The sequence below is a fragment of the Pogona vitticeps genome, chromosome 4 (assembly GCF_051106095.1).
Source record: "Pogona vitticeps strain Pit_001003342236 chromosome 4, PviZW2.1, whole genome shotgun sequence".
Taxonomy (NCBI): Eukaryota; Metazoa; Chordata; class Lepidosauria; order Squamata; family Agamidae; genus Pogona; species Pogona vitticeps.
The window spans coordinates 91,475,385-91,500,390 of record NC_135786.1 but is presented as its reverse complement, the minus strand read 5'-3'; the positions used below and the strand labels follow the sequence as shown (position 1 = coordinate 91,500,390).

At 40.9% G+C, this 25,006-nt stretch overlaps 1 protein-coding gene across 5 annotated transcripts in view; it reads left to right on the top strand.

Moving 5' to 3' along the window:
• The window catches only part of TGFBR3 (transforming growth factor beta receptor 3), a 181,389-nt gene that overhangs the window by 125,818 nt on the left and 30,565 nt on the right, over positions 1–25,006 (top strand). For all 5 annotated transcript variants that reach the window (XM_072997929.2, XM_072997928.2, XM_020807120.3 and 2 more), the window contains 5 exons: positions 9,785–9,953; positions 11,882–12,029; positions 18,518–18,707; positions 19,552–19,865; positions 21,270–21,422. In XM_072997929.2, coding sequence (XP_072854030.2) covers positions 9,785–9,953; positions 11,882–12,029; positions 18,518–18,707; positions 19,552–19,865; positions 21,270–21,422 — 974 coding nt within the window. The remainder of the gene's footprint in view (positions 1–9,784; positions 9,954–11,881; positions 12,030–18,517; positions 18,708–19,551; positions 19,866–21,269; positions 21,423–25,006) is intronic.

Sequence of the window (25,006 nt, the reverse complement as noted above, 5' to 3'; positions counted from 1 at the left end):
TGATTGAAATCCAGTCACATGTCTCAACTAGAGTAGATTCATTGAATCAGTGGGAATTTAGTGAGTCAACCCCTCTGTAAATTCAGTTGATTCAAATAGGCCTGCTGTAGTTCTGGTTTACTACTAGCCGGTATTTTAATATGATGAAGGAAAAATTGTTTTCTATAAAACATAAGGAAGTTACTACATTGAGAACTTAGCAAATGCTGGAATACTTCAACTTATTGAATGTAGTAAGACAGGAAGGGCCCCAAGAATAGATTGCTTTATTTTTTAAACTCTTTTTAAGGTTATTTAATTTTTGTGGTAGAAGATGACCCTATTTGACTATTTGGAATTATTGAGATATCAGACAGAATGACAACATTAGGGAACTGGATACTTGTAGGCCATCTGTTTATTAACTAAGACACAAAGATTTTTTTTACCAGCCTCCAAGAAAAAACGATTGTGCCAGTTAGTAGTGCTGCATATTTTGGGAAATCGGATTGTCTTGGTTAAAGAGTATCCAGTAGCAGACTCATTTTTTTTTCATACCACATTTTTCATCACCCTTGGCATCATCAAAAACAGCGCCTTGTTGTGAAAACCATGAGCTCTCGGCTTTTTTGAAAGTTATAGTCCGTGCACCAGATCATAGTGACTTTAAGTGATAGATCTTAAAGAGGAAATTAGTATCCTGTACTGATAGACCGGAAGCCGGTTGATATCGTACAATATCCATGGGAAATTGCAAAAACAGTATGTGCCTGATCTTGCTGCTTGTGTTGCTCAGACAGTTGGCTGTGCAAGCTCTGCTTTGTGACAGATGGTTGGCAAAATTTATTTATTTACTTATTTATAATAAGAAGGACCCAAGGCACCTTAAATCATTAAAAAAAGCAATATTTAAAACTACAAACAGTGGGTATGCAAATACTAGACAGGATCAAACAAATGCCACACTAAAAGGCAGTAAACAAGAGCAACACCAAAAGCACATTCAAAGGAGTAAGGCACAACCATCCATTAAAAAAGCCCACTCAGGCAGCCAGTCATTAAGGGAACGTTTGCCTGAAGAGAAAGGTCTTTGCCTGCTTGCAGGACTGCAAAGATGGGCCCAGCCTGCCCTCTTGTGTGAGGGAGTTCCAGAGTCTGGGAGCAGCAACAGAGAAGGTTCTCTCCCATGTCCCCATTAAAATGCAAAAACTTCTTGCACTGTGGCTTCTATGCGTGCAGAAGTAATTTCACCACTCTCTTATGACAGTAAAAGTCCTTGCACCGGACCTTCTTACCCTGTTTGCTAATCTAGCACTGGTCAAAATGCTGGCTAAACTTGGTTTTTAGAGTATCATACTGTTTCCTAGCTCTAATTGCAGATATCAAAGGTCAGACATTTTGCATGCAAGTTTTCTGTTTTTCCAGTCTATATGAATCAGAAAACAGCAGCAGTAGTTGCTCTTAGAAATTCAAGAGAGCAATGGAAAGAAACTGAAAATATTATAAGGATCCTTCCTTGGTAGTTCTGTTACTTGGAACAGGAGAGGTCACAGAAGCACAGAGAGAAAATGCAGGAAATCACTTGTGGTGAATCACCCTAAAACATATGGTGATTTTTCCCACCGAGGAGCCAATGGGCAACCCATTGGCTAGTTTTTAAACATTGCAGTGCTAGTATTGAGCATTAAGTTGGTGTCTTTGTATACATTAGAGTTCGGCGTGGACAACTTCAAGATCACTTTCCGTCATCTGTGTGGGAAAAGTTGGCAGAATTATTTGCTGGCTTGAGATCCCATTTGGCAGGATTCTTTAGCAGATGTTTGTAGAGTGCTCTGTCAAAGCTGCATGGCTTGGTTTAGTCTCTCATATTTTACATAGAAGGATCCTCTAGAGAAGGACAAAAAGTGAGCATTCAGAAACCATTTGCTATGGAACCATTTGCAATGGAAAAGAGTCAAAAATAAAACTGTCAGTATTGTAGTTAGTATACAGATCTATACTATCTGTCTGGCCTATGGTCACAATAATAATAAAATTAAAGATCTACTGTATAGTACTAAATGCTTGATATGCTTCTGGTTCCTTCATCTGAAAAAAGGGCAGTATAGATCTGGAAAAAGTGGATAAAAAGGCAACCCAAATTGTCAACTCCTTCATGGATTGCTGCCTTGTCATGGCGAAGGGGCTTGAGTAACTCAGAGAAGCTATGGGATATGCCGTGCAGGGCCACCCAAGACGGACAGGACATAGTGGAGAGTTCCGACAAAATGCAATCCACCTGGAGTAGGAACTGGCAATGCCACTCCAGTATCTTTGCCAAGAACACCCCATGATCAGAAACAAAAGGCTAAAAGATATGATGTTGGAAGATGGGCCCCTCAGGTCGAAAGGCATCCAACATGCTACTGAGGAAGAGCGGAGGATAAGTATAATTAAGTGGTTGGGACAAAACCGAAAGGATGCTCAGCTGTGGACGTGCCTGGAAGTGAAAGGAAAGTCCAAGGCTGCAAAGAAAAATACTGCATAGGAACCTGGAATGTAAGATCTATGAACCTTGGTAAGCTGGAGGTGGTCAAGCAGGAGATGGCAAGAATAAACATCGACATCCTGGGCATCAGTAAACTAAAATGGACAGGAATGGGTGAATTCAGCTCAGATGATTATTATATCTAATATTGTGGGCAAGAATCCCGTAGAAGGAATGGAGTGGCCCTCAAAAGTCAACAAAAGAGTGAGAAAAGCTGTAATGGGATATAATATCAAAAATGATAGAATGATGTCAATCCGAATCCAAGGCAGACCTTTCAACATCACAATAATCCAAGTTTATGCACCAACCACCATTGCTGAGGAGACTGAAATTGAACAATTTTATGAAGATTTACAACAAATTCTAGAATTGACATCAAAGAAAGATGTTCTTCTCATTCTTGGGGACTGGAACGCTAAAGTAGGGAGCCAAGAGATAAAAGGAACAACAGGGAAGTTTGGCCTTGGAGTTCAAAATGAAGCAGGGCAAAGGCTAACAGAGTTTTGTCAAGAGAACAAGCTGGTCATCACAAACACTCTTTTCCAACAACACAAGAGGCGACTCTATACATGGAAATCACCAGATGGGCAATATCGAAATCAGATTGATTATATTCTCTGCAGCCAAAGATGGAGAAGCTCTATACAGTCAGCAAAAACAAGACCTGGAGCTGACTGCGGCTCTGGTCATCAGCTTCTCATAGCAAAATTCAAGCTTAAACTGAAAAGAGTAGGAAATACCACTGGGCTACTCAGGTATAATCTAAACCAGATCCCTTATGAATACACAATGGAAGTGAAGAAGAACAGATTTAAGGAACTAGATTTGGTGGACAGGGTGCCTGAAGAACTTTGGATAGAGGCTCGTAACATTGTCCAGGAGGCAGCAACAAAAACCATTCCAAAGAAAAGGAAACGCAAGAAAGCAAAGTGCCTGTCCAGCGAAGCCTTAGAAATAGCAAAGAGGAGAAGGGAAACAAAATGCAAGGGAGACAGGAAAAGTTACAGAAAATTGAATGCAGACGTCCAAAGAATAGCAAGGAGAGACAAGAAGGCCTTCTTAAATGAACAGTGCAAAGAAAAAGAGGAAAATAACAGAAAAGGAAAAACCAAAGATCTGTTCAGGAAAATTGGAGATATTAGAGGAACATTTTGTGCAAAGATGGACATGATAAAGGACAAAAATGGAAGGACCTCACAGAAGCAGAAGACATCAAGAAGAGGTGACAAGAATACACAGAGGAATTATATCAGAAAGATTTGGATATCCCGGACAACCCAGACAACGTAGTTGCTGACCTTGAGCCAGACATCCTGGAGAGTGAAGTCAAGTGGGCCTTAGAAAGCCTGGCTAACAACAAGGCCAGTGGAGGTGATGACATTCCAGTTGAACTATTTAAAATCTTAAAAGACGACACAGTTAAGGTGCTACATTCAATATGCCAGCAAGTTTGGAAAACTCAATAGTGGCCAGAGGATTGGAAAAGATCAGTCTACATCCCAATCCCTAAGAAGGGCAGTGCCAAAGAATGCTTCAACTACCGTACAATTGCACTCATTTCACACGCTAGCAAGGTTATGCTCAAAATCCTCCAAGGTAGGCTTCAGCAGTATGTGGACCGAGAACTCCCAGAAGTACAAGCTGGATTCCGAAGGGGCAGAGGAACTAGAGACCAAATTGCTAACATGCGCTGGATTATGGAGAAAACCAGAGAGTTCCAGAAAAACATCTACTGTACTTCTGTTTTATTGATTACGCAAAAGCCTTTGACTGTGTGGACCACAGCAAACTATGATAAGTCCTTAAAAAATGGGCGTGCCTGACCACCTTATCTATCTCCTGAGGAACCTATATGTGGGACAGGAAGCAACAGTTAGAACTGGATATGGAACAACTGATTGGTTCAAAATTGGGAAAGGAGTATGACAAGGCTGTATATTGTCTCCCTGCTTATTTAACTTTTATGCAGAATACATCGCGCGGAAGGTTGGACTGGAGGAATCCCAAGGCGGAATTAAGGTTGTCGGAAGAAATATCAACAACCTCCGATATGCAGATGTTACCACTCTGATGGCAGAAAGTGAGGAAGAATTAAAGAACCTTGTAATGAGGGTGAAAGAGCAGAGCGCAAAAAACGGTCTGAAACTCAACATCGAAAAAACTAAGATCATGGCCGCCGGTCCCATCAACTCCTGGGAAATAGAAGGGGAAGATATGGAGGCAGTGACAGATTTTACTTTCTTGGGCTCTAAATCACTGCAGATGGAGACAGCAGCCATGAAATTCAAATACGCCTGCTTCTTCGGAGGAAAGCAATGACAAACCTCGACAGCATCTTAAAAAGCAGAGACATCACCTTGCCAACAAAAGTCCAAATAGTCAAAGCTATGGTTTTTCCTGTTGTGATGTATGGAAGTGAGAGCTGGACCATAAAGAAAGCAGACCGCCGAAGAATTGATGCCTTTGAATTGTGGTCCTGGAAGAGGCTCTTGAGAGTCCACTGGACTGCAAGGAGAACAAACCTATCAACTCTAAAGGAAATCAACCCTGAGTGCTCACTGGAAGGACAGATCCTGAAGCTGAGGCTTCAGTACTTTGGCCATCTCATGAGAAGTGAAGACTCCTTGGAAAAGACCTTGATGTTAGGAAGGTGTGATGGCAAGAGGAGAAGGGGACGATAGAGGATGAGATGGTTGGACAGTGTCATCGAAGCAACCAAGATGAATTTGATACACCTCCGGCAGGCAGTGGAAGACAGGAGAGCCTGGCGTGCTCTGGTCCATGGGGTCACGAAAAGTCGGACACTACTAAACGACTAGACGACGACAAATTGTCAATGGAGCGACTCTCCTATGAGATGTTATGACACTTAAGCTTTCTAGTTTAGAGAAGGAAGAAAGGAAGGAATTGTTTAACCCCCTTCAAACATTTGTAGAAAATTGTTCACAGCATGAGATGGAAATGATATTGATCACTTACCCAGCAATTTGTGTCAGATTGGGCACAGATTAATTCATGTTAAAGTCCAGTGATTACATGATATAAAGCTGGTTGGATGGCTCAGTGATTTAGCTACAATATATCACAGAAGTGAGTACACCCCCTCACATTTCATAAATATTTTAGTATATCTTTTCATGTAACAACATTGAAGAAATGGCACTTTTCTTGGGCTCTAAATCAATGTAAAGCAGTGAGTATACAGCTTGTAGAACAGTGTAAATGTGCTGTCCCCTCAAAATAACGCAACACACAGTCATTAATGTCTAAACCGCTGTCAACAAAAGTGAGTACACCCCTAAGTGACAATGTCCAAATTGGGCACAAAGTGCCAGTATTTTGTCTGGCCACCATTATTTTCCAGCACTGCCTTAACTCTCTTGGGCATAGAGTTCACCAGAGCTTCACAGGTTGCCACTGGAGTCCTCTTTCACTCCTCCATGATGACATCACAGAGCTGGTCGATGTTAGAGACCTTGCGCACCTCCACCTTCCGTTTTAGGATGCCCCACAGATACTCAATAGATTTAGGTCTGGAGACATGCTTGGCCGGTCCATCACCTTAACCCTCAGCTTCTTTAGCAGGGCAGTGGTCATTTTGGAGGTGTGTTTGGGATTGTTATCATGTTGGAATATTGCCCAGCAGTCCAGTCTCCGAAGGGAGGGAATCATGCTCTGCTTCAGCACATGTTGGCATTCATGATTCCCTCAAGGAACTGTAGCTCCCCAGTGCCTGCAGCACTCATGCAGCCCCAGACCATGACACTCCCACCACCATACTTGACTGTAGCCGCAATACACTTGTCTTTGTACTCCTCACCTGGTTGCTGCCACCCACGCTTGACACCATCTAAACCAAATAGGTTTATCTTGGTCTCATCGGGCCAGAGGACATGGTTACAGAAATCCATTCCTTAGTCTGCTTATCTGCAGCAAACCCTATGCGGGCTTTCTTGTGCATCATCTTTAGAAGAGGCTTCCTTCTGGAGACCAATTTGATGCGGTGTGCAGCCTAGGGGTGTGGACAAGCTGACCCCCACACCTCTTAAACCTCTGCAACAATGCTGGCAGCACTCATACATTTATTTCCCAAAGCCGGGCACTGAGCTTCTTTGGTCAACCTTTGGCGAGGCCTGTTCTGAGTAGAACCTGACCTGTTAGTATGGTCTTGACCACTGCGCTGCAGCTCAGTTTCAGGGTTTTTGCAATCTTCTAGCCTAGACCATCTTTATGTAGAGCAACAATTCATTTTTTCAGATCCTCAAATAGTTCATTACCATGAGGTGCTATGTAGAACTTCCAGTGACCAGCCTGAGAGAGCGATAACACCTGCTTCCCCTTCACACCTGAGACTTGTGACACTAACAGGTCACAGCTACTTGGGCCTAATTTAGACATTGCCACTTAGGGGTGTACTCACTTTTGTTGACAGTGGTTTAGACTGAATGGCTGTGTGTTGTGTTATTTTGAGGGGACCGCACATTTACAGTGATACAAGCTGAATGCTCACTGCTTTACGTTGTAGCCAAGTGTCATTTCTTCAGTGTTTTCACATAAAAAGATATACTAAAATATTTATGAAATGTGAGGGGGTGTACTCACTTCTGTGATATACTGTATCTGGCCTCAGAGCCAGCGGCTGGGAGCTGGATTCCCCAACTGTGCCTCCTGTAAGTAGAGCCAGCCTGTGTGGCCTTGAGCAAGCTGCATCAGGAAGAACAACCTTCAGAACACGGCCAAAGAGCCCGAAAAACCCACAACCACCAAGTGACAGAGAAGGCCCTCTGCTGTGTCCCCACCAAACACACCTGTGAAGGTGGTGGAACCAAGAGATAGGCCTCCCCTGATTATTGCTGGGGCACTCTGGAAAACCATTAAAAAATAGAAAGGGAAAGGTGGAAACTGCCTGTTATCACTTTAAAGTAATTTCTGCTGTTGGATCTCCATGAAGACCAGGCTCTTGGCCTCTGCCCTGCTGACTTCTGCAAATTGTTTTCTGGATAATGATAGTGATTTCACTGTGAAAACTAAATTTGTTAAACTGAGAATCACAGCAATCAAGCCATATTTTCCCTTCTGTGTACAGTAGTTGCACTCTGAACTGAGTTTGTCTTCCGCTCTTATGTTATTGGGATCTGAACCTGGGGGAAAATTAGATCATACAAAAAAAAAGAAAAAAGAAAAAAAAAAAGAAAAGAGGAGTCCTTCACACAGTACAAAGTTAAACTGGAATTTCTTATAACAAGAAGTACGGATGGTCATTCATGTAGAAGGCTTTGGAAGGCTACACAAATATATGGAGAACAAGGAATTTTTTGAAGGGATAGCCATGTTAGTGTGTAGTCTCTGTAGCAAAACCAATAGAAAATCTTGTGGCACTTACAGACCAACAAGTTTTGATGTAAGCTTTTGTGAACCACAGCCAACCTTTTCCAGTAGATATACGGTATGGGTGAGCATCACAAGATACTGTGTTAGCTCTGCTGCATGAAGAGTAAATGGCCACTTGTCATGATGGCTATGTACTGCTTTTAGGTTCAGGATGGCATGCCTGTGATAGTAGTTTCCGTGGAACAGCAACTATTGCCCTTATGACCTGCTTATGGGCTTCCCACAGAACTCTGTTTGGCCACTGTGAGAAACAGGATGCTGAACTAGATAAGCCTTTGGTCTTATCTAGGAGGGTTCATTGTGTGTTCTTATGGTGGTGTGAAGAACCTGATCTGATTCCAGTATGTGGGCCAGGCCAGTGACTCTTGTGTCTTCTCAACGGATACCAAGTGGAAGAAAGCAGTTCTTCTAATTAGAAGAGAAATGTGGATCATAATCTCCGTAGCTACTGGAGTCTATTTTTTTCAGTCTGACATGTATTACCCAGTATTTGCTCCTGCCAACTAGAAAGTTATTCATTGTACTGTATATTTTGGAATGATTGAAGCAAGTTATAAGAGTCAGAAGTTTCAGGTTCTTTTTGAACATTAATCTTATCATCTCAAGGGTTCAGTTTAGACTTGGAACCAGATATACTTCTATCCCCTTCCAAATAATACTTTGCAAGTCAGGAATTAATCGTACAAACTTATAGTTTTTCACTGACATTTCTTGACTGTCAAAAGGGTTAAGGTTTTTTTTTTTTGTCTCTGTGTGTGCTCTATGTCAATTCCCATAAACTATGGCATGCATAGGGGAGCCTGCTAAAGTAGGGGGAGTGTTTATGCAATCACTCTTTCACAATCACACAATGCAGCAGGATACCAGCCAGAGGTTTAGTAGCTTTGCAACTGGGCTGATAGAAAAGGACCTTTTCGTTCTCATAGAAGCCCACCAGTTGCTCCAAGTTACTACACAATGAGTAAGGGATCCTGCTGAATGGGATGAAGCTGTGATATGGCAGATCAAGTCCTTCCTCAAGCAGAGCCCCTCTGTTAGCAGAAGGCAGACCTTGGATCCAACCCAGTAATTGTGAGAAAGCTCATTTTTCATTAACCATGGTCTGCAGTGACACATCATAGTTTAATGTTAAGGCTTTGCTCATAAGCTGGGGTACAGAGGGAATGTGGGAATAAAGCTGTGTTGCTAAGAGAAGAATGGGGCTTCTTTTGAAATGCAATCATACTGCTGGAGAGGTAGGTGACATTTCAGGTCTCCCCCTCACTTGAAGTCTCACACTACCTTATAAACCACAAGCATTGCACCTATACCAGTCATCACTGCTACTGTGTATCTGGTCAAGCCCCATTGAAATGACTGATGGAATCAAGGTGACATAGTGGATGGAAAGCCCTTATGTTACAATCCAGCATTTTGGCTTCTAAGAAGTAGAATGACCTGTATCTTTCTCGTAGCCAGCAACGAGAAGCCCGTGCACATTCCAAATAGTAGATAATATTTCCTTAGTCGTCACCAGACTCCTGCTGATCGATTAACATCTTGGCATCTACTAATGGAAATACACTTAGTTTTATAAATGTGTTATTGTTTGCTGATGTCTTTTCCCAGAAATGTGTCCTCACTTTGTTTTGAGCAACTTTGCCAAGGCCCACTTGGCTCCTCACTATGGTGAACCAAACTTTTATATCCAGGATGGAAAAGATGGGGCAAACCAGATGTTGTTGAACTGCAGCCCTCATATAACTCTTCACTGGCTTACTGGCTAGGGCTTGCAGTTCAGTAGCAACATGTTCCCTGTTCCTTATTGATGGCTTGCATTGGATCATGCAGGGACAATTTGTAAGAACAGGTATATGTATTAAATGTGTTTCTTTCTCTTTTTAGATCAGTTCTTCCCTGCAACATGTAATATAGAAAAAAACTTTATTTCTCTCAACTACCTTGCCGGATACCTACAACCCAAAGCAGCCGAGGGTTGCATTGTCTCCAGCATGGGACAAGAAAGAGAAGTTCATATAATTGAACTGATCACACCTGACTCTAATCCATACAGGTAAAGCGCCTACCGTGTTTCCCCGAAAGTAAAACAGGGTCTTATATTAATTTTTGCTCCAAAAATGCAGTAGTGCTTATTTTCAGGGGATGTTTTATTTTTTTTCCATGTACGACAATCTACATTTATTCAAATACAGTCATGTCATTTTCTGGTTGGTGCACAATGGTAGAGGGTGGAGTTTCACCTGAAAAATCATACTAGAGCTTATTTTCAGGTTAGGTCTTATTTTCAGGAAAACGGGGTAGTCACATGATATTCCTCCAACCCAGTTTGATTATGAAGTTGGTGTCTGTTTGAGACTGAACTGCCTGTATGTCCTTGGGGGTGGGGGGAGTGGAGCAGACTGAAGGGTCTTTTTCTGCCATTGACTGTGATGGCTAGCTCCTGTGGAAGGGCAAAGATATCTATAAGGGAAGAAGTAAAACAGAAGAAGGACTTTTTATTTAAAGGCGGTAGCAGGAAAAGCATTCCATAGGTCAAAGAGGAGTAATCTGAAGTAGGAATGTGTGGATTTGTGAAATTCAATCTTATCAAGCTTCTCTTACCTCACACACAGCTTGCTCTGGTCTGAGTCCATCTTAGACTGCAAAGCTTTATTTTCCTTCCACATAAGTGTGTATATATTTCCATGAACAAACTGAACACATACTTGAAATGTATTCCTTTCTCCCCATGGAAAAATGCTTTTTAACTGTGTTTGCCTTTTGGTGTGCACTTTTTGCAAATACGTTTTTGTTGTTGTTGCTGCTGCCAAAAATTGCATTCCAAATTTGGAAATTTGCAGGTCTGTGTTTGGGTTTGGGTTTTGGAATTGCGCATTGAATAAGCTCATGTAAATGCACAAACCCAATATATTTCTCACCATTACCTGTTCTGGAGCAATATTAGTGGGAGGAAGCATCTAGGAAGAGAGGGAAGACTTGGAGTTTAAAGGGCATAAAAAAGTGTCCTCATCCTGAGCTAGGAGGTGAAAAATTCTAGATTGATTACATCTTTGCCTGCAGTCTAATAATAATAATAATAATAATAATAATAATAATAATAATAATAATAATAATAATAATAATAATAATAATAATAATAATAATAATAATAATAATAATAATAATGTCATCAAGTCAATTTTGCCTTATGGTGGCCATTTCCAGGGATTTCTAAGAAAAGAGTACTCAGAAGTAGTTTACCATTCCCTTTTTCTGGGGCACCCTGAGACTATGCAGCTTGTCTAATATCACACAGGCTGGCTGTTCCCCTAGGAAGGGCACAAGTGGGAAATTGAACTCCCAGCCTCTAGCTCTGCAGGCAGATACCTAACTACTGAGCTATCTGCCCCGCTCTAGCAGTCTTTTAGTGTGTCTATATATCATTTAGAATTTCATATGAAGCCACACTGGTGCAATATATCTAACTGTGCAAATATAGTTTCCAAAACATAGATGTGGCTTTCTGACTTATTCTTTTAATTTTCTCTCAGGATTCTCTGGCCACCATAACAATGGTATGATAAGGTGGCATTTGCTTTGAATTAATGAAATAAGTTGGAAATACATGCCCATTTAGAGTTTAAGAAACAAAATAGGAAGAGTGTTCATGCAAATAATAAAAAAAAGAGCTTTCTCCAAGTGGATTTCTGTTTACCAGCACCAAAACAAAAAGAATGAGCAGCCAGCATCCTTTAAAAGGAGAAAGGAAAGCTGTTAGGCAGCAATTATTAGCCTAGAAAAGCATTTTGTTTCCATTGTTATGTAAAATTGTTTTAACATGTGTGGCGTAACAGTCTGTTTTGCACATGTTGTACTGTCTGGGATAACCTCCAGCATTTTAATCAGCTGGCCAGACACTGAAAATGTGATGGACTGGAATAAGGTTGATACCCGAAAGTTTCTGGCACGCTGGCTTATTCTGCCTTTATTTTCCACATTCAGTGCTTTCCAGGTGGATATCATCATTGACATTCGACCATCCCGGCCAGACACCACGCTTGTCAGGGATCTTGTGCTTATCCTCAAGTGCAGAAAGTCTGTCAATTGGGTCATCAAGTCACATGATGTCAAGGGGAAACTGGAAGCAATTGTGAGTAGTTATGGTGCTACTAGTTTTGGGGGAGGCTGTTAACAGCTTAATGCTTTTATGTGGACAAGTGAGCCCATGACAACTGACGTCCACCTGGACATCTTCTGCTAACTTTGCTGGTCATTGGTTTTTCCGTGGCTACTGGACAGCATGCTGCTTATTCATTGGGTGTGTGCTCCTATGCGTGAGGGATGAATTCCCTTAATTTCTAAGTGTCTCATACCTATCCTTAAGAGAAACCTTGCATGCAATCCAAATAAAGACTCAAAATGTTTTACAACTCACTAAGAAAAATATAGCCTAGAATTGTTTTTTTAAAGGAACAAGAAAAGGAATATTTCCTTTAGACAATTCCCCACCTAGAATCATAGAGGCAAAAGGGACCTGATGGTCACAAAGTATCTCCAGTCCTCCAGTTCAGTGGTGAGTGTGTCACAAGCATTCTGTAGAGATGTTGAAGTAGTCCATAGTTGGATGACAACCAGCGATTGACTAGGAACTTGCAGCTGAAGGGTGGTCCCTAAATGTCTACCCAGACAGGGAGAGGTACTGGAGGGCAGCACCAAACTGGCCTTGTATCAGATGTTGGGTCGTCATGTATGGTAGTTTTGTTATTTTATCTTTTTTTCAAGACTCCAATTCCCAGAAATCTCAATTCTGGGAGTTCTACCTGTCAGACCCATACTGAAATTGTGCTCACCTGGAGAAAGGCTGAGCTTCATGTCCTATGATAGGCCAAACTCCAGCCTAGTTTCCTGTTAGAAAAGGAGGATGCCCCAGTGCTTGCTGGCAACATTTTGAGGGAGAACTCCCCAGAATGGAGAATTGTGGAACTTGGAGTTTAAAAAAACGAAAGAAAAGAAAGAACAAGCAAGCAGACAAAAACAAATGGCACCTGCCTTAGTTGGCACTAGCAACTGGGGCCCGCTGGGGTTGATGCCACTGTAGTAGCATTCCATCTATTATTTAATTTTTTAAAAAAAGACTGGTGTACATATTTTTGTTTTTACTTTAGCTCTCCACCCACCTACCTTGTTGTTGTTGTTTTTTCCTACACAAAATAGTGCTTGTTTCCAAGTAAATCCATTCTGGCCAACAGAAGTAAATTGCAATTTATTCCTACAGTTGTGAAGGCGTTAAGGGTTTATTGGCAGAAAATTGGCCAGGCTCAGGAATATTTATTTTTCTTTTCAACCCGGAGAACCAAACAAATCTTTTCTTTCTTTTTATGTTCTTCTTCTTCTTTTTTTTAAATTTTAAAAAAGTTTGTTGTCCCTTGCACAGAGCACAGGCAATGGGGGACAGTCCTTCACATAGGGCTGGTGTGTGTGTGTTTCCTGTTAGGGGGAGCCTTGATATAGAAGCATGGAATGGTGATCATGAGTGTGAGGCAGAGGAAAAGGGTTTCTTCCCCAAATATTATGTTATCATGCAGAATATTATGCAGAAAATATGCGTCCAGATTAACAACAGTAATCTAACTTTTCTTTTGTATGTTACATGGAGCTTAATTAAATTATCTTCTCTTGCCCTTGCTGCTTTTTCTGAGATGTCCCATCCCACCATAGGTTTATTAGATTGACGTCTGAGCCTCCCTTTCATATCTGAAGCCTAGTTTATATGTATGGCCATTGTGAGTACTTGACATCTGTAGGCAACTGACAGGTCCTCAGCAGCACTTTGACCAAGTTTACTACTGATTCCTGCTCAGGCCCCCACCTCTCAGCATCTTCAGGAGGGGGGGAAAGAGGAAGACACAATATTCCAGAGGTTGTTGCTCCTATCCTGCTGTTATATACGAGCTATATATCTTCATGAAGTCAGGTACTATATATATACAGTGGTGCCTTGCTTAACGATTGCCTTGTTAAATGACACAACTGCTATACGATGAATGTTTTACAATCGCAAAACGATGTTTTAATAGGCAAAATCCGCTTTGCAACGATCGGTTCCCTACTTTGGGAACCGATTCTTCGCAGTACAATGTTTTTAAAACAGCTGATTGGCGGCTTCAAAGTGGCCACCCACTGTGTAAAATGGCTCCCCCCTGTGTTTTTGGACGGATTCCTCGCTTTACAGGCACAAAAAATGGCCGCCCCTATGGAGGATCTTCGCTGGACGGTGAGTTTTTCAGCCCATTGGAACGCATTGAACGGGTTTTCAATGTGTTTCAATGGGATTTTTAATTTTGCTTAACGAGGATTTTGCTCTACAGCGATTTCGCTGGAACAGATTATCCTTGTTAAGCAAGGCACCACTGTATATGCAACTTTGTATAGCCATGCACTGGAACCTGTTCAAGAATTTTAGGGTTACTGCTTTAGTTTGTTGCCAGAGTTGCTTTAATGTCCTGTATATTGTAGCTGTATATGCAGCAGAGCAAATCAACAATCTACAAGGCAATTCTAAAAATGGGAGAAGGCCAAACAAAAAAAAATCATAATTTTGAAACTGGACCAGATCAGTGCCAAATCTGGGGATGTTTGGACAAAGAGTTTTCAAGCTATGATTTTTAAAAAATAAAACTGTTCCCGTCCCTGTGCAGAAACGAGCAATCCTAAACATCTCCACAATTAAAATAGTTCATACAAATTGAAAAGACCAATCTTGCTTGTCTTGAAAGAGAATGGTTGGCCCCACGTGCTTTTTTTTAATTGGAAAGAATCAATGCTGCAGGGGCTGAAACACTGGTCCTCAAAAAAGACCTTTTCAAAAGGGAAAAAGCAACCACTTTGTCATGCATGGAACAAATTTACCAACAAGAACATTGCAAAGTAAGTACATTGCTGCAGCTTCATAGCCCAGTAAGAGTCAAAAATCCAGGCTTGTTTTGAGGAGGGGGTTGGATTCTATAAAAGAACGTAATAGAGTAACAGTCCTTCAGAAAGGCGCATTTTACCCATGTATCTCCAGGAAATCCTCATAGAATTTTGTAAGGCATATTCAAAGTATTTCTGCATTACAAAAGCACAGAGCAGTTGTGGTTGTCTCTCAGTGCTTTCTGAAACCAGGATTCTCTCAGGATTTCTGAAACCAGACCACTCATACAATTCTTCAATAGGGAATCAGGTACAGGTAAGGCTTTTGGCCCTAACAGTTTACCCAATTAGCTGACTCTCAGGGGGAGAACATTTTAACTCTTTTCTGGACAAACAGGCATTGGTGCTGGAAAAAGGATTTTTACAACCTGGTTGTAAAAATATATTAAAATATATTTTAAAAAGAATAGAGAACAAATATTCAGAAGCTCACTTGTTTAAACTCTGAAATTACTTTTCTTTTTTTTCTTTTTTTGCTTCGTGCCTGGGGATGGTCTTACTTGATTTTGGCACAGGTTTGGTGCCTATATCCTGCCATAGTTTCCACCATACACAAAGTGACACCAAGCAAGGGAAAATCCCCGAAGCTAACTCCTGTTTCCTCCCACCTCTATTGGCATGTAATGGTTAGGTTCTAGTTTTTTTAAAAAAAGAATAAAGCACATTAACTTAGAGCAAAATTGCCAGCTGCAAAAAAGTTTTTTTAATTGATGGGATCCTCCAGCTGCAGAGTTAAGTGCATTTGACCAATATGTAAATCAGTATCTAGTTTGGGTGTGTATGTTTAATGTATATACACGAGTATATACCAGTATACTGCACCACCATTAACAGAGGATCTCATGCGCTCCTATTTAGACTCATCAGTCTTAACGTTACTATGTGAATGGAGAAGTAAACAGTCATTTAGACCGGGCAGGTTCTAGTTAAAACAGTCAAAATCAGAGTGGGGAGGGGGGAGATGTTTGTTCAGCTGCTTTATCAAACATTTAAAAAAGAAAAGGAGAGAACAGGAAACCCGGCAAATTTAGTGATTATAGCGACTTTAGTCAGTCCAAACTGGCTTGCTTATTTGAAACATGTGTAAAAAAATTGTATCCAGATTTGCGTTCACAAAAGAGACCATATTTTGGGCAGAAACGGAAGGGCAGGCACAGCTCAGCTCCTCCCTCTCTTTGCCATGGGATTCGCCGGCTCTAATACTACTTTTTTTGCTAACAAATATTTATCTATCTATTTATCTATCTATTTATTTATTTATTTATGGTACCACCCACAGCACAACATTTACATGTATAGAGAGATAATTGTAGAATCCCTATATTCTATAGGGTCCTTGAAAGGAAGAATTTTGAAGGATCCCTTTTCTGTATTTTAGTTTCTCAATGTGTAATGCTAATCTTATTGCTTAAAACAACATGGAAGGTTTTCAGTGCACACAGATTTAGCCATTGTTTTTTTATTGTTCTATATTTTGTAGTGTTTTATGTGACAAAATGGTTTGTCATATTTGTCCCCTTTATAGTGAGATTACTATTTCTCATGTGCCGGGAAATATTGATATGGGAACATACTGACTAGAGGTACAGTGGACCATTACAATAAGGTCCAAGTTACCTTTGGCTGTTCCACATTACTGTGCTATAGAAAGATCCACCTTCCCTGGCCTGTGTGCTCCACAGGTATTGAACTGCCTCTTCTTCTATTTCCTGATGTTGTCCACATCTGGAGGGATGGGGATCACTGAGCTGTGATGCAACCGGACTGTCCTTAGAGTTGGGGCTATTTCAACGGCTGAAAAACAACTGCTTTTCATAATTTTCATGACCTCTTATATCTTGCAGATAAGCTTGATTTGGTTTGTGATTGGATACTGAGAGAAAATACAAGTTTCAGTTGTAATTTTATTTCCTAAGTCTTAATGCAGTGAGGAAATTGCATCTCTGGAGGACCAGCATCCCTTTAGCTTCAAATGTGAGCTCTCTTATCTAGTATGACCTCAAGAGAAACTTTGGAACTTTTCAAGAAGATCCTAACATGATCTTCAGAATTTCTTCTCTGGATGCCCTGTGTAGTTGAGATGAGTGGGTAATTAATAGGGGAAGGGCATTTCCAGTGATGGCACCTGAATAGTGCAATGTCTTCCCCAGGGAAGCTCACATGGTTCCAAAGTTGTGCTATTTTTAATTTTGGTAAAGGCTTTTTTAAAATTTCCAAGACATTTCAGCTTTAAAAAACACATTTTAATGGTTTTTAACAATTTAAGATTTTAAAGATTTTAAAGAGATAAAGTTACAGAAAGTTGAATGCTGACTTCCAAAGAGCAAGGAGAGACAAGAGGGCCTTCTTAAATGGAAAGTGCAGAGATGTAGAGGAAAATAATAGAAAGGGAAAAACCAGAAATCTGTCCAAGAAAATTGGGGATATTAAAGGAACCTTTTGTGCAAAGGTGGACGTGATAAAGGACAAAAATGGTAGGGACCTCACAGAAGCAGAAGACATCAAGTAGAGGTGACAAGAATACACAGAGGAATTATACCAGAAATATCTGGATGTCCCGGACAACCCAGATAGTGTGGTTGCTGACCTTGAGCCAGACATCCTGGAGAGTGAAGTCAAGTGGGCCTTAGAAAGCATAGCTAACAAGGCCAGTGGAGGTGATGGCATTCCAGTTGAACTATTTAAAATCTTAAAAAACGACACTGTTAAGTTGCTACACTCAATATGCCAACAAGTTTGGCATGTATGTCGTGATGTATGGTACTGAGAGTTGGACCATAAAGAAGGCTGATGCTAAAAAAGAATTGATGCTTTTGAATTGTGGTGCTGGAGGAGGCTCTTGAGAGTCCCCTGGACTGCAAAGATAACAAGCCTATCCATTTTGAAGGAAAGCAACCTGGAGTGCTCACTGGTAAGACAGATCCTGGAGCTGAGGCTCCAATACTTTGGCCATCTCATGAGAAGAGAAGACTCCCTGGAAAAGACCCTGATGTTGGGAAAATGTGAAGGCAAGAGGAGAAGGGGATGACAGAGGACGAGATGGATGGACAGTGTCATTGAAGCTACCAACATGAATTAGACCGAACTCTGGAAGGCAGTGGAAGACAGGAGGGCCTGGCGTCCATGGGGTCACAAAGAGTTGGACACAACTTAACGACTAAGCAACAACAAAAAAGATTTTAACATTCCATGACCCCATTTCTGGATTTATTGTGATACTCTTTTGATCTGCTATTAATTTGTTTTTTACTAATGCTTGTTTTATACTTATATGGCTTTAATTTCTTCTTCTGTAAACTTCCAAGATAATGCCTCTTTAATGAATATTGTAAAAAAAATTTGCAAATAAAACTTGAATTCTCTGTTAGGATATACATTTCAAATTTCTGTACAGAAGATTATTTGTCCGCATTAGAAACCATTGAAACAAGAAATAAATGATTATGTTTAGTGAAGTGCAGCAGAGATTTTAGACACTGTAATAAGTCTCAGAAATTAAACTAGTGTCATCGTAGCATGAAAATGCTTGGGCAAAATGCATTTTTACTTGCAAAGAAAAAAAGAGTTGCTTTTTCACATTTTAAGTTCTACCAGAACGTGTGAAAACGTAACAGCATGTCAATCACTACCCAACGTCCTAAAATATCATATTGCCTTTATTCACAGGCAGCAAACAGTATCGGTTCTGGGAAAGAATCTGAACGCTCCATGGTGATGACCAAAACCATGTTATCTGATATACCTTCCTCCCATGAGAATTTGATTACATGGGCTTATGACCATGGTTACCGTCCAGTTACTTCTTATACAAAAGCACCTGTTGCTAATCGGTTTCACCTACGGCTTGAGGATCCTGGTAAGGAAGAAGATTCATTTTGTATCAAGCACAACAACGTCCTCTGACTTGCTCACACCAGTTTTCAAGTGTCTTGAATTCACTAGGCCTGGGAGAGTTTTCATGACAAGAACACAGGGCATGATTGGCAAGTCCTTGTTCTCATAGATCAAAGGTGTCTCAATATGGTGAGGGACCTAGATGAGCAATTTTCATGGCCACCAAATTTATTTGGCCTCAGTCCAAGAGTGTGGCAAGGGGTAAAGGGTTCTTCGGTTACACAAAATGCCTTTGAGGCAGTGTATGCGAAACTAGTGTCCTTTTCCTATGAGAAGCAGAGCCACCCATACAGAGAAGAAAAGATGATGTTGTGGGGCGGGGATAGTTTCAGTAGGAAAATAGCACAGGGAAATGGATGAACAGATTATAATTGAAATGGGTTAAAATCATCCATTCTGTGCACTGCACTTGGTTTGGTCTCTATGACGGTAGTTTGTTAAGAGACAAGCCTGGTGGAAATTAATTACATGTTTAAATGATATGCCTAATATAAAAACTAGAATCCTGTTGGGCGTAATTGGGATATAATGCACTACCAGTATAATAATATGGGACCCTGTATTTGTATTAGTAAGTGCTGATGTGAAAGCAGAAGCCTGCATTTGGAAAATCTGGCTTTTACTTATACAAGGACATGCCATGGGTACTTCCTTGCCCAAATGATTAAAAAGTAAAACCACTTATACTACATTTGTTTCATGAGCTTTTGACTCCAACAAGATCTTAGTCATTGTCTCATTTGCCCTGAACTCTGAAGAAATTAAAGGGAACAGCTTAATGTCTTCAAATTCCTGTCTTTCTGTAGAAGAAATGAATGATGAAGAAGACTACTTCCTTCCACCGGAGCTGACAGAACTGCTGCATGGCATTAACCCATTGCCTGTTCCAGTCCCACCTTTGGGAGAAGGAACAGTTCATTTTGACTTTCTCCATGAAAACCATGAAGGGGCCTTGCCATCCACTGATACAGTAGACACGATTATTCCTAACCATGGTTTTGAGCATCTTCTTCCTAACATCAGAGAACCAGAAGAAGTGCAGGGTAGCGTGGACGTTGCCCTGTCCGTAAAATGTGATGATTCGTCAATGACTGTGGCTGTAGCGAAAGAGTCTCTGGAGGTTGGTATGATCTCTTAATGTAACATTAGAATAAAGAAGAGTAGGTCATGTTGCGTTCTCGGGTTCACTGCATATCAGAAATCTCATGGCTGCAAGGGAGCATGTGGTTGACATGGTGTGCCCAGCTCATGTTCTGCATTGGCCCCAAAGTTCACAAAGATCTGAGTCCTTTTTAACTGAAATTGTGGAGCATTAACACCTCTGTGTGTGTGTGTTTGTGTGTGTGTGTGTGTGTGTGTGTGTTGTGTACATATTCTCTCTCTCTCTCTCTCTCTCTCTCTCTCTCTCACACACACACACACACACACACACACACACACACACACACACACTGTATTTTTTTCTCCCTTTCCTTCATGGGAAAGACATTCTCTGAAGTTCAGTTGTTTCAAACATCTCCCTCCATAAAATGAAAAGCTACCATAATTCACTGCTTTTATTTCAGATCATATTTAAGTTTTTACTGGGGGCCTCCTTGCCAAGCCAGCCAAAATGCAGACGCTTCTCTCCCCACCCCCGACCCCCGCTGAGCCGGTAGTGGTGCCGCTGCTCTTCCTGCTCCAGTTCCGGTTCCTTTGGGCTCCTTTGCTTCCTGCTCTGCCCCACACCCCTCACCACTTCTCCTGCTCTGCTGCTGCTCAGGGGAGCCGCAAGTCCAAAATGTTTCGGAGCCACTGATGCTTAGGAAAGACCTGGCTGAGGATGGGAGCAGTTGGGAAAAATCTGCTGCAGAATGTGTGGCGGATACTACTTTAAAAAGCCAGCATTTTCTTTTAAGCAACTGCTTCCCGTTCAAGTGGGGATGGAGCTTCAGTCAAACATCCAGAAGCATCCCCAATTTTCATCAGATTGGCTGAGTAGAAATAATGCAATGTCATAATCCAAAGAGCAATTGTGGCAGGGAGAAGAGGGCTCCCTTGCCACCAGGCCACTTGAAGCAGCCACAACCTTTTGCAAATCGTACCTTTCCTTCTTGTGTGTGGTCCTCAACTTGCCCACACTCCAAACGTTTTGCTGGCTGAGGTGGAACAGCAAGTAACGGCCCCTCCCCATGACAGGGACAGAGTACTCCAAGCCAACCAGCCAAGCGCTTTCAGCACATAAAGCAGAAAAGTCCACTTAGCCCATTTGCTATCTTATGATTATATTTCACATCTGCTGCCTCACTCTGTAGAATTGTAGTGTCTGGTGCTGAACATGACTTATCCTTGTGCTTGACTGCTGGATTGTCTGTTTCCTGGCTCAGTTACTAGCTTATTTTCACACTAGTTCTGACAGCACTATTACTCAGGTGACAATTTGTTGATACCAAATTTCAATAGAGAGTCAGTGCTCAATAGTAAAATAATGTTGTTTAAAGCTTTGCCTGGATATAATTTTGTGCTTTGTTCGCTTTCCCTTCAGGCTAGTGGTTATATCGGGACACAGCTTTCTCTACTTGATCCTAAATGTAGAGCAAAGGCAAACCAAACTCATTTTATTCTGGAGTCATCTCTGCAAGACTGTGGGACGCGACGGATAACCTATCCCTCGAATCACGTTGTGTACCGGAACTCTGTGAGTCACAAGAAAAAGTGTTGTCTTAGGTGCCGCATAGTGCAGTGTGATCACAACATTGTTGTAGAGATGGCTATTTTTCTGACAGGAGGAGAAGGAGGTTTGTGGGAAGAGATTCCTGTTATTTTGTGTATGAGACTGCAGTAATTCCAGGTATGCTTCCTCAGTCTAAACACAAGTCCTTTTTCCACTTTGGGCTCACAGAGATTTCCACATTGGATGGAAAACAGTGAACTCATCGTACCTTATCAGCCTCTACAGTAAACAAGAGAATATTGAAACGCAGTGCTGGGGAGGGGACTGTTTGTTTTGTTGGTTGGTTGGTTGGTTTGCACTACAACCTCCAGAATTCCCACAGCTCCTCTCTCTTGCAAAGCCTGGATGTTAGAACCAAAATTAAGTATTAGATTAGAGCTAAAATTAGGTCAGTGTCCATAACATGTGGCTTTTCATTTAACAGCTAGAGACATCATAACCAATGATATCTCTAGCTGTGAAAAAAAGTTGTCTCTAGCTGTTCAGAAAAAATTGTTGCTTTAGTTTCATTTTTTGTCAATCATAACTTTCAAAATCTTCATAGATACATAGCCAGTGCTGAGCTGATCCATCATCTGGTTCTAGGTACTAATGATGAGGCTAGGTTCCTGGCTTATTTTCTTTGTTACCTGAAATATAAGTACAGGATACCACAAATATGGTAAGTGAAGCTGGGTGAATAGGCTTAACCCCTCCTCTACAACATGCTCTGCTATGTACATATCTAGAAGTCTTTGTCTCCCCAGTTACTTTTCTCTTTCCACAGGGAAGAAGATACACAGTTTTTGTATCTTTCCCCCATCCACCCACTTGGGCCATATGGAAATTCTCTTCCATTTTCCAGGACGGAAAGAAAACCAAGTCCTGCCAGCTGATACCTTGTTTAGAACAGAATCGTATTTGTGGCAGTGTTCAGTTCTGACGTAGCTTTGGGGCAGAGTTCAGAAAAAGATTTTTTTAAAAAAACATAACTTTCAAAATTCCCAGCCAGCACAGCTAATGGTCATGTTGGATGGAGGATTCGAGAGGCTGTGATCCAAAAAACAGAGCTATTCCTACACTGTCTTTATAGATTGCTTACTCCCTGCACCTTACCAGCCGCCCATCAGGCTCTTGCTTATCTCTTGCCTCCAATTCCCATAAGCTCCCACAAAGAAGACCCTGCAGGAGACTAAGCTTTTGCACTTGGTCTCCTGTGAGCAATTTTTCAGACTGGGGGACTGCTTATCTGTACATTTGGCTTGATATTCTTGAGCCGAATTGTGCATAGGAGGGAATACATAATATGAAACCAAGCATTCCAGGAGGCTTTGCCTTCTCTTGTAACATCTCTTACACAAAACTCCTGGTGTTCACCATAAACCAGCAACATAGTGTAAGATAGCTGTAAGAATGCACTGCAGGATGATGCCATATGTATGTTGTGCACTATATTATATTGTACCGTAGCACATATTCAACACAAAAAGAGAAAGTTGTATGAACTTTCATGCAGCAGCTGATTGTCTTGGGACAATCTGTCTGAGGGTTCTTTTACCATTTCACTTAGACTTGCCATTTAAACCATTTTTTTGTTATTAATTATTATTAGAATTAAGATTAGAAATTCTGTATAACTAGTAGTGAATGATAGTTTAGTAAGAAATAGCTGAAATCATGAGCCTAGTTTTAAAAAGGAAGGAAAGAAGCTACATGAGGAGCATTATTATGGACCTGAACCTGGTACGTCAAACTGGCGAGTCAAAGAACTATTGGTAAATGAAATCAGGTTTATGTACTTCTGTTCATTGTTGAGTACACTTTAGAAACCAGTTTAGTGCATGGATCCAAATCAAATTGCAGAAATCTGATTTTCCAAGCAAGTATGCAAAATCTGATTTTCCAAGCAAGCAGTCAAACGTTACTTCTAAGATTCTTATCTTCAACACTAGCTCAGCAGTTTCGCCACCATCTTGAGTAGATATTGGCCAGCTCAGGTTAACAGGCAGAGACATCCCTTGGCATCTGAGATTTCCGCACATAGTGGCAATTTTGGCAAATAAAGAAGAGGCTTGTCATCCAACTCAAATATAGCTAAGGCAACCTGATCAGACATAGCTTGATCCAAAATTAAAATGAAATACAGTATGTGAATATGTGGTGTGTGTGTGTGTGTGTGTGTGTGTGAGTGTTTAACAATTTGCAAAAGTTCTTTACAGGCCATACCTTTTGGCAGTTTATTTAGAGATGTACCGAATCAAAAGCATGGGTCAACAGCTTTTTTAAAAGTAGTGGAAAAATGCACATCTGGATCTCAACTCAGCAATTGGCCCACTATCTTTAATGCTGGGTAAACCCAAAATTTGTCAGTACTTCTATTTTACTCTAGATTCCAGGAACAGATTTTTTTAAAAAATGCAGTTGAAGAGCAGGCCAGTTTCAACATAATCAGAACTGATATAGAACTGCACTGCAAATGACTTTAAAATATTAGAAGTTCTCCCTTGGATAGCAACCATCCATCTGAGCAAACAAAAATGAAATTAAGTTAAGAAAAAGCTGAACAGTCAGGAAATGCAGAGGAGCTGAGTATGTGGGGAATGTTTGCATACAAAAAGTGGGTGGGAGATGTCTGACGCAGCCCAGCGTAGGAGGTACAGTTGAGGAACTAAAAGAACTATCGTTTTTATGGCATCAAGGGAAACTGAATGAATATAACAGCAAGGAGAAAACAGAGAAGAGAGTCAAAATGTGAGCATGAACGATGGTTAGAAATGTCATACCGTTTTTCAAAAAATCCACCAGCAACAACTGAAGAAACACCAGACCAAAACTCAGAGTCAAATTCTTTGTCCATTGTATTTTGTGCTGATTACAAAAAAATACGATGTGTGCAGGTCCAGTTCAGTGAGCCATTACTTTTTAACAGTGTTGAATATATAGCTTTACCAGGAGCTGAAATAAGGTTCCTGATGCATTCATATCCAAACCAATTCCCAGATGGCTTTTTTCAACCCATACGATAGTTTTATTGTTCTGCTTTTTTCCAAGTTTGGAAATCAGCTGAAGGCATTTCCTTACATTTCCTAAACTTGGTTTTTGAGAACTTGTTTGCTGTGATGAATAGAGGGGCTGACCGGCTGAAAAAAGGAGGACTCAGATCTCAGCACCTGAAAATGCATTGGTAACCTTGGGCAAATGACTGTGGCAGAGTTTGCTCCTAATATGAACACGTTCTTTAAGGCTGTGAGCACAAGAAGAAAGATGCTGCTCAGAGTTTTCCTCCTCCCTTTTCTTGGCCAGAAGGAGGAAATAGTTAGGACGTTGCTTTATTTTGCTCTTGTATGTGAGCCAAGAATCCTGGTTTAAAATAAACTCGAGTTTATTTTTGATTGACTAAACAAATCAACTTCAAACTCTGGATTGTTTAGCCAGTTTGTTTATCAATATCTACAATTTATTCATTTATTTTACCCATTACATTTATATCCTAAACAGAACGCAGTTATAAATCATATGGCTCCTTACAGGTACAGTAATAACTTTTTGACTTAAAACAACAAAAACTA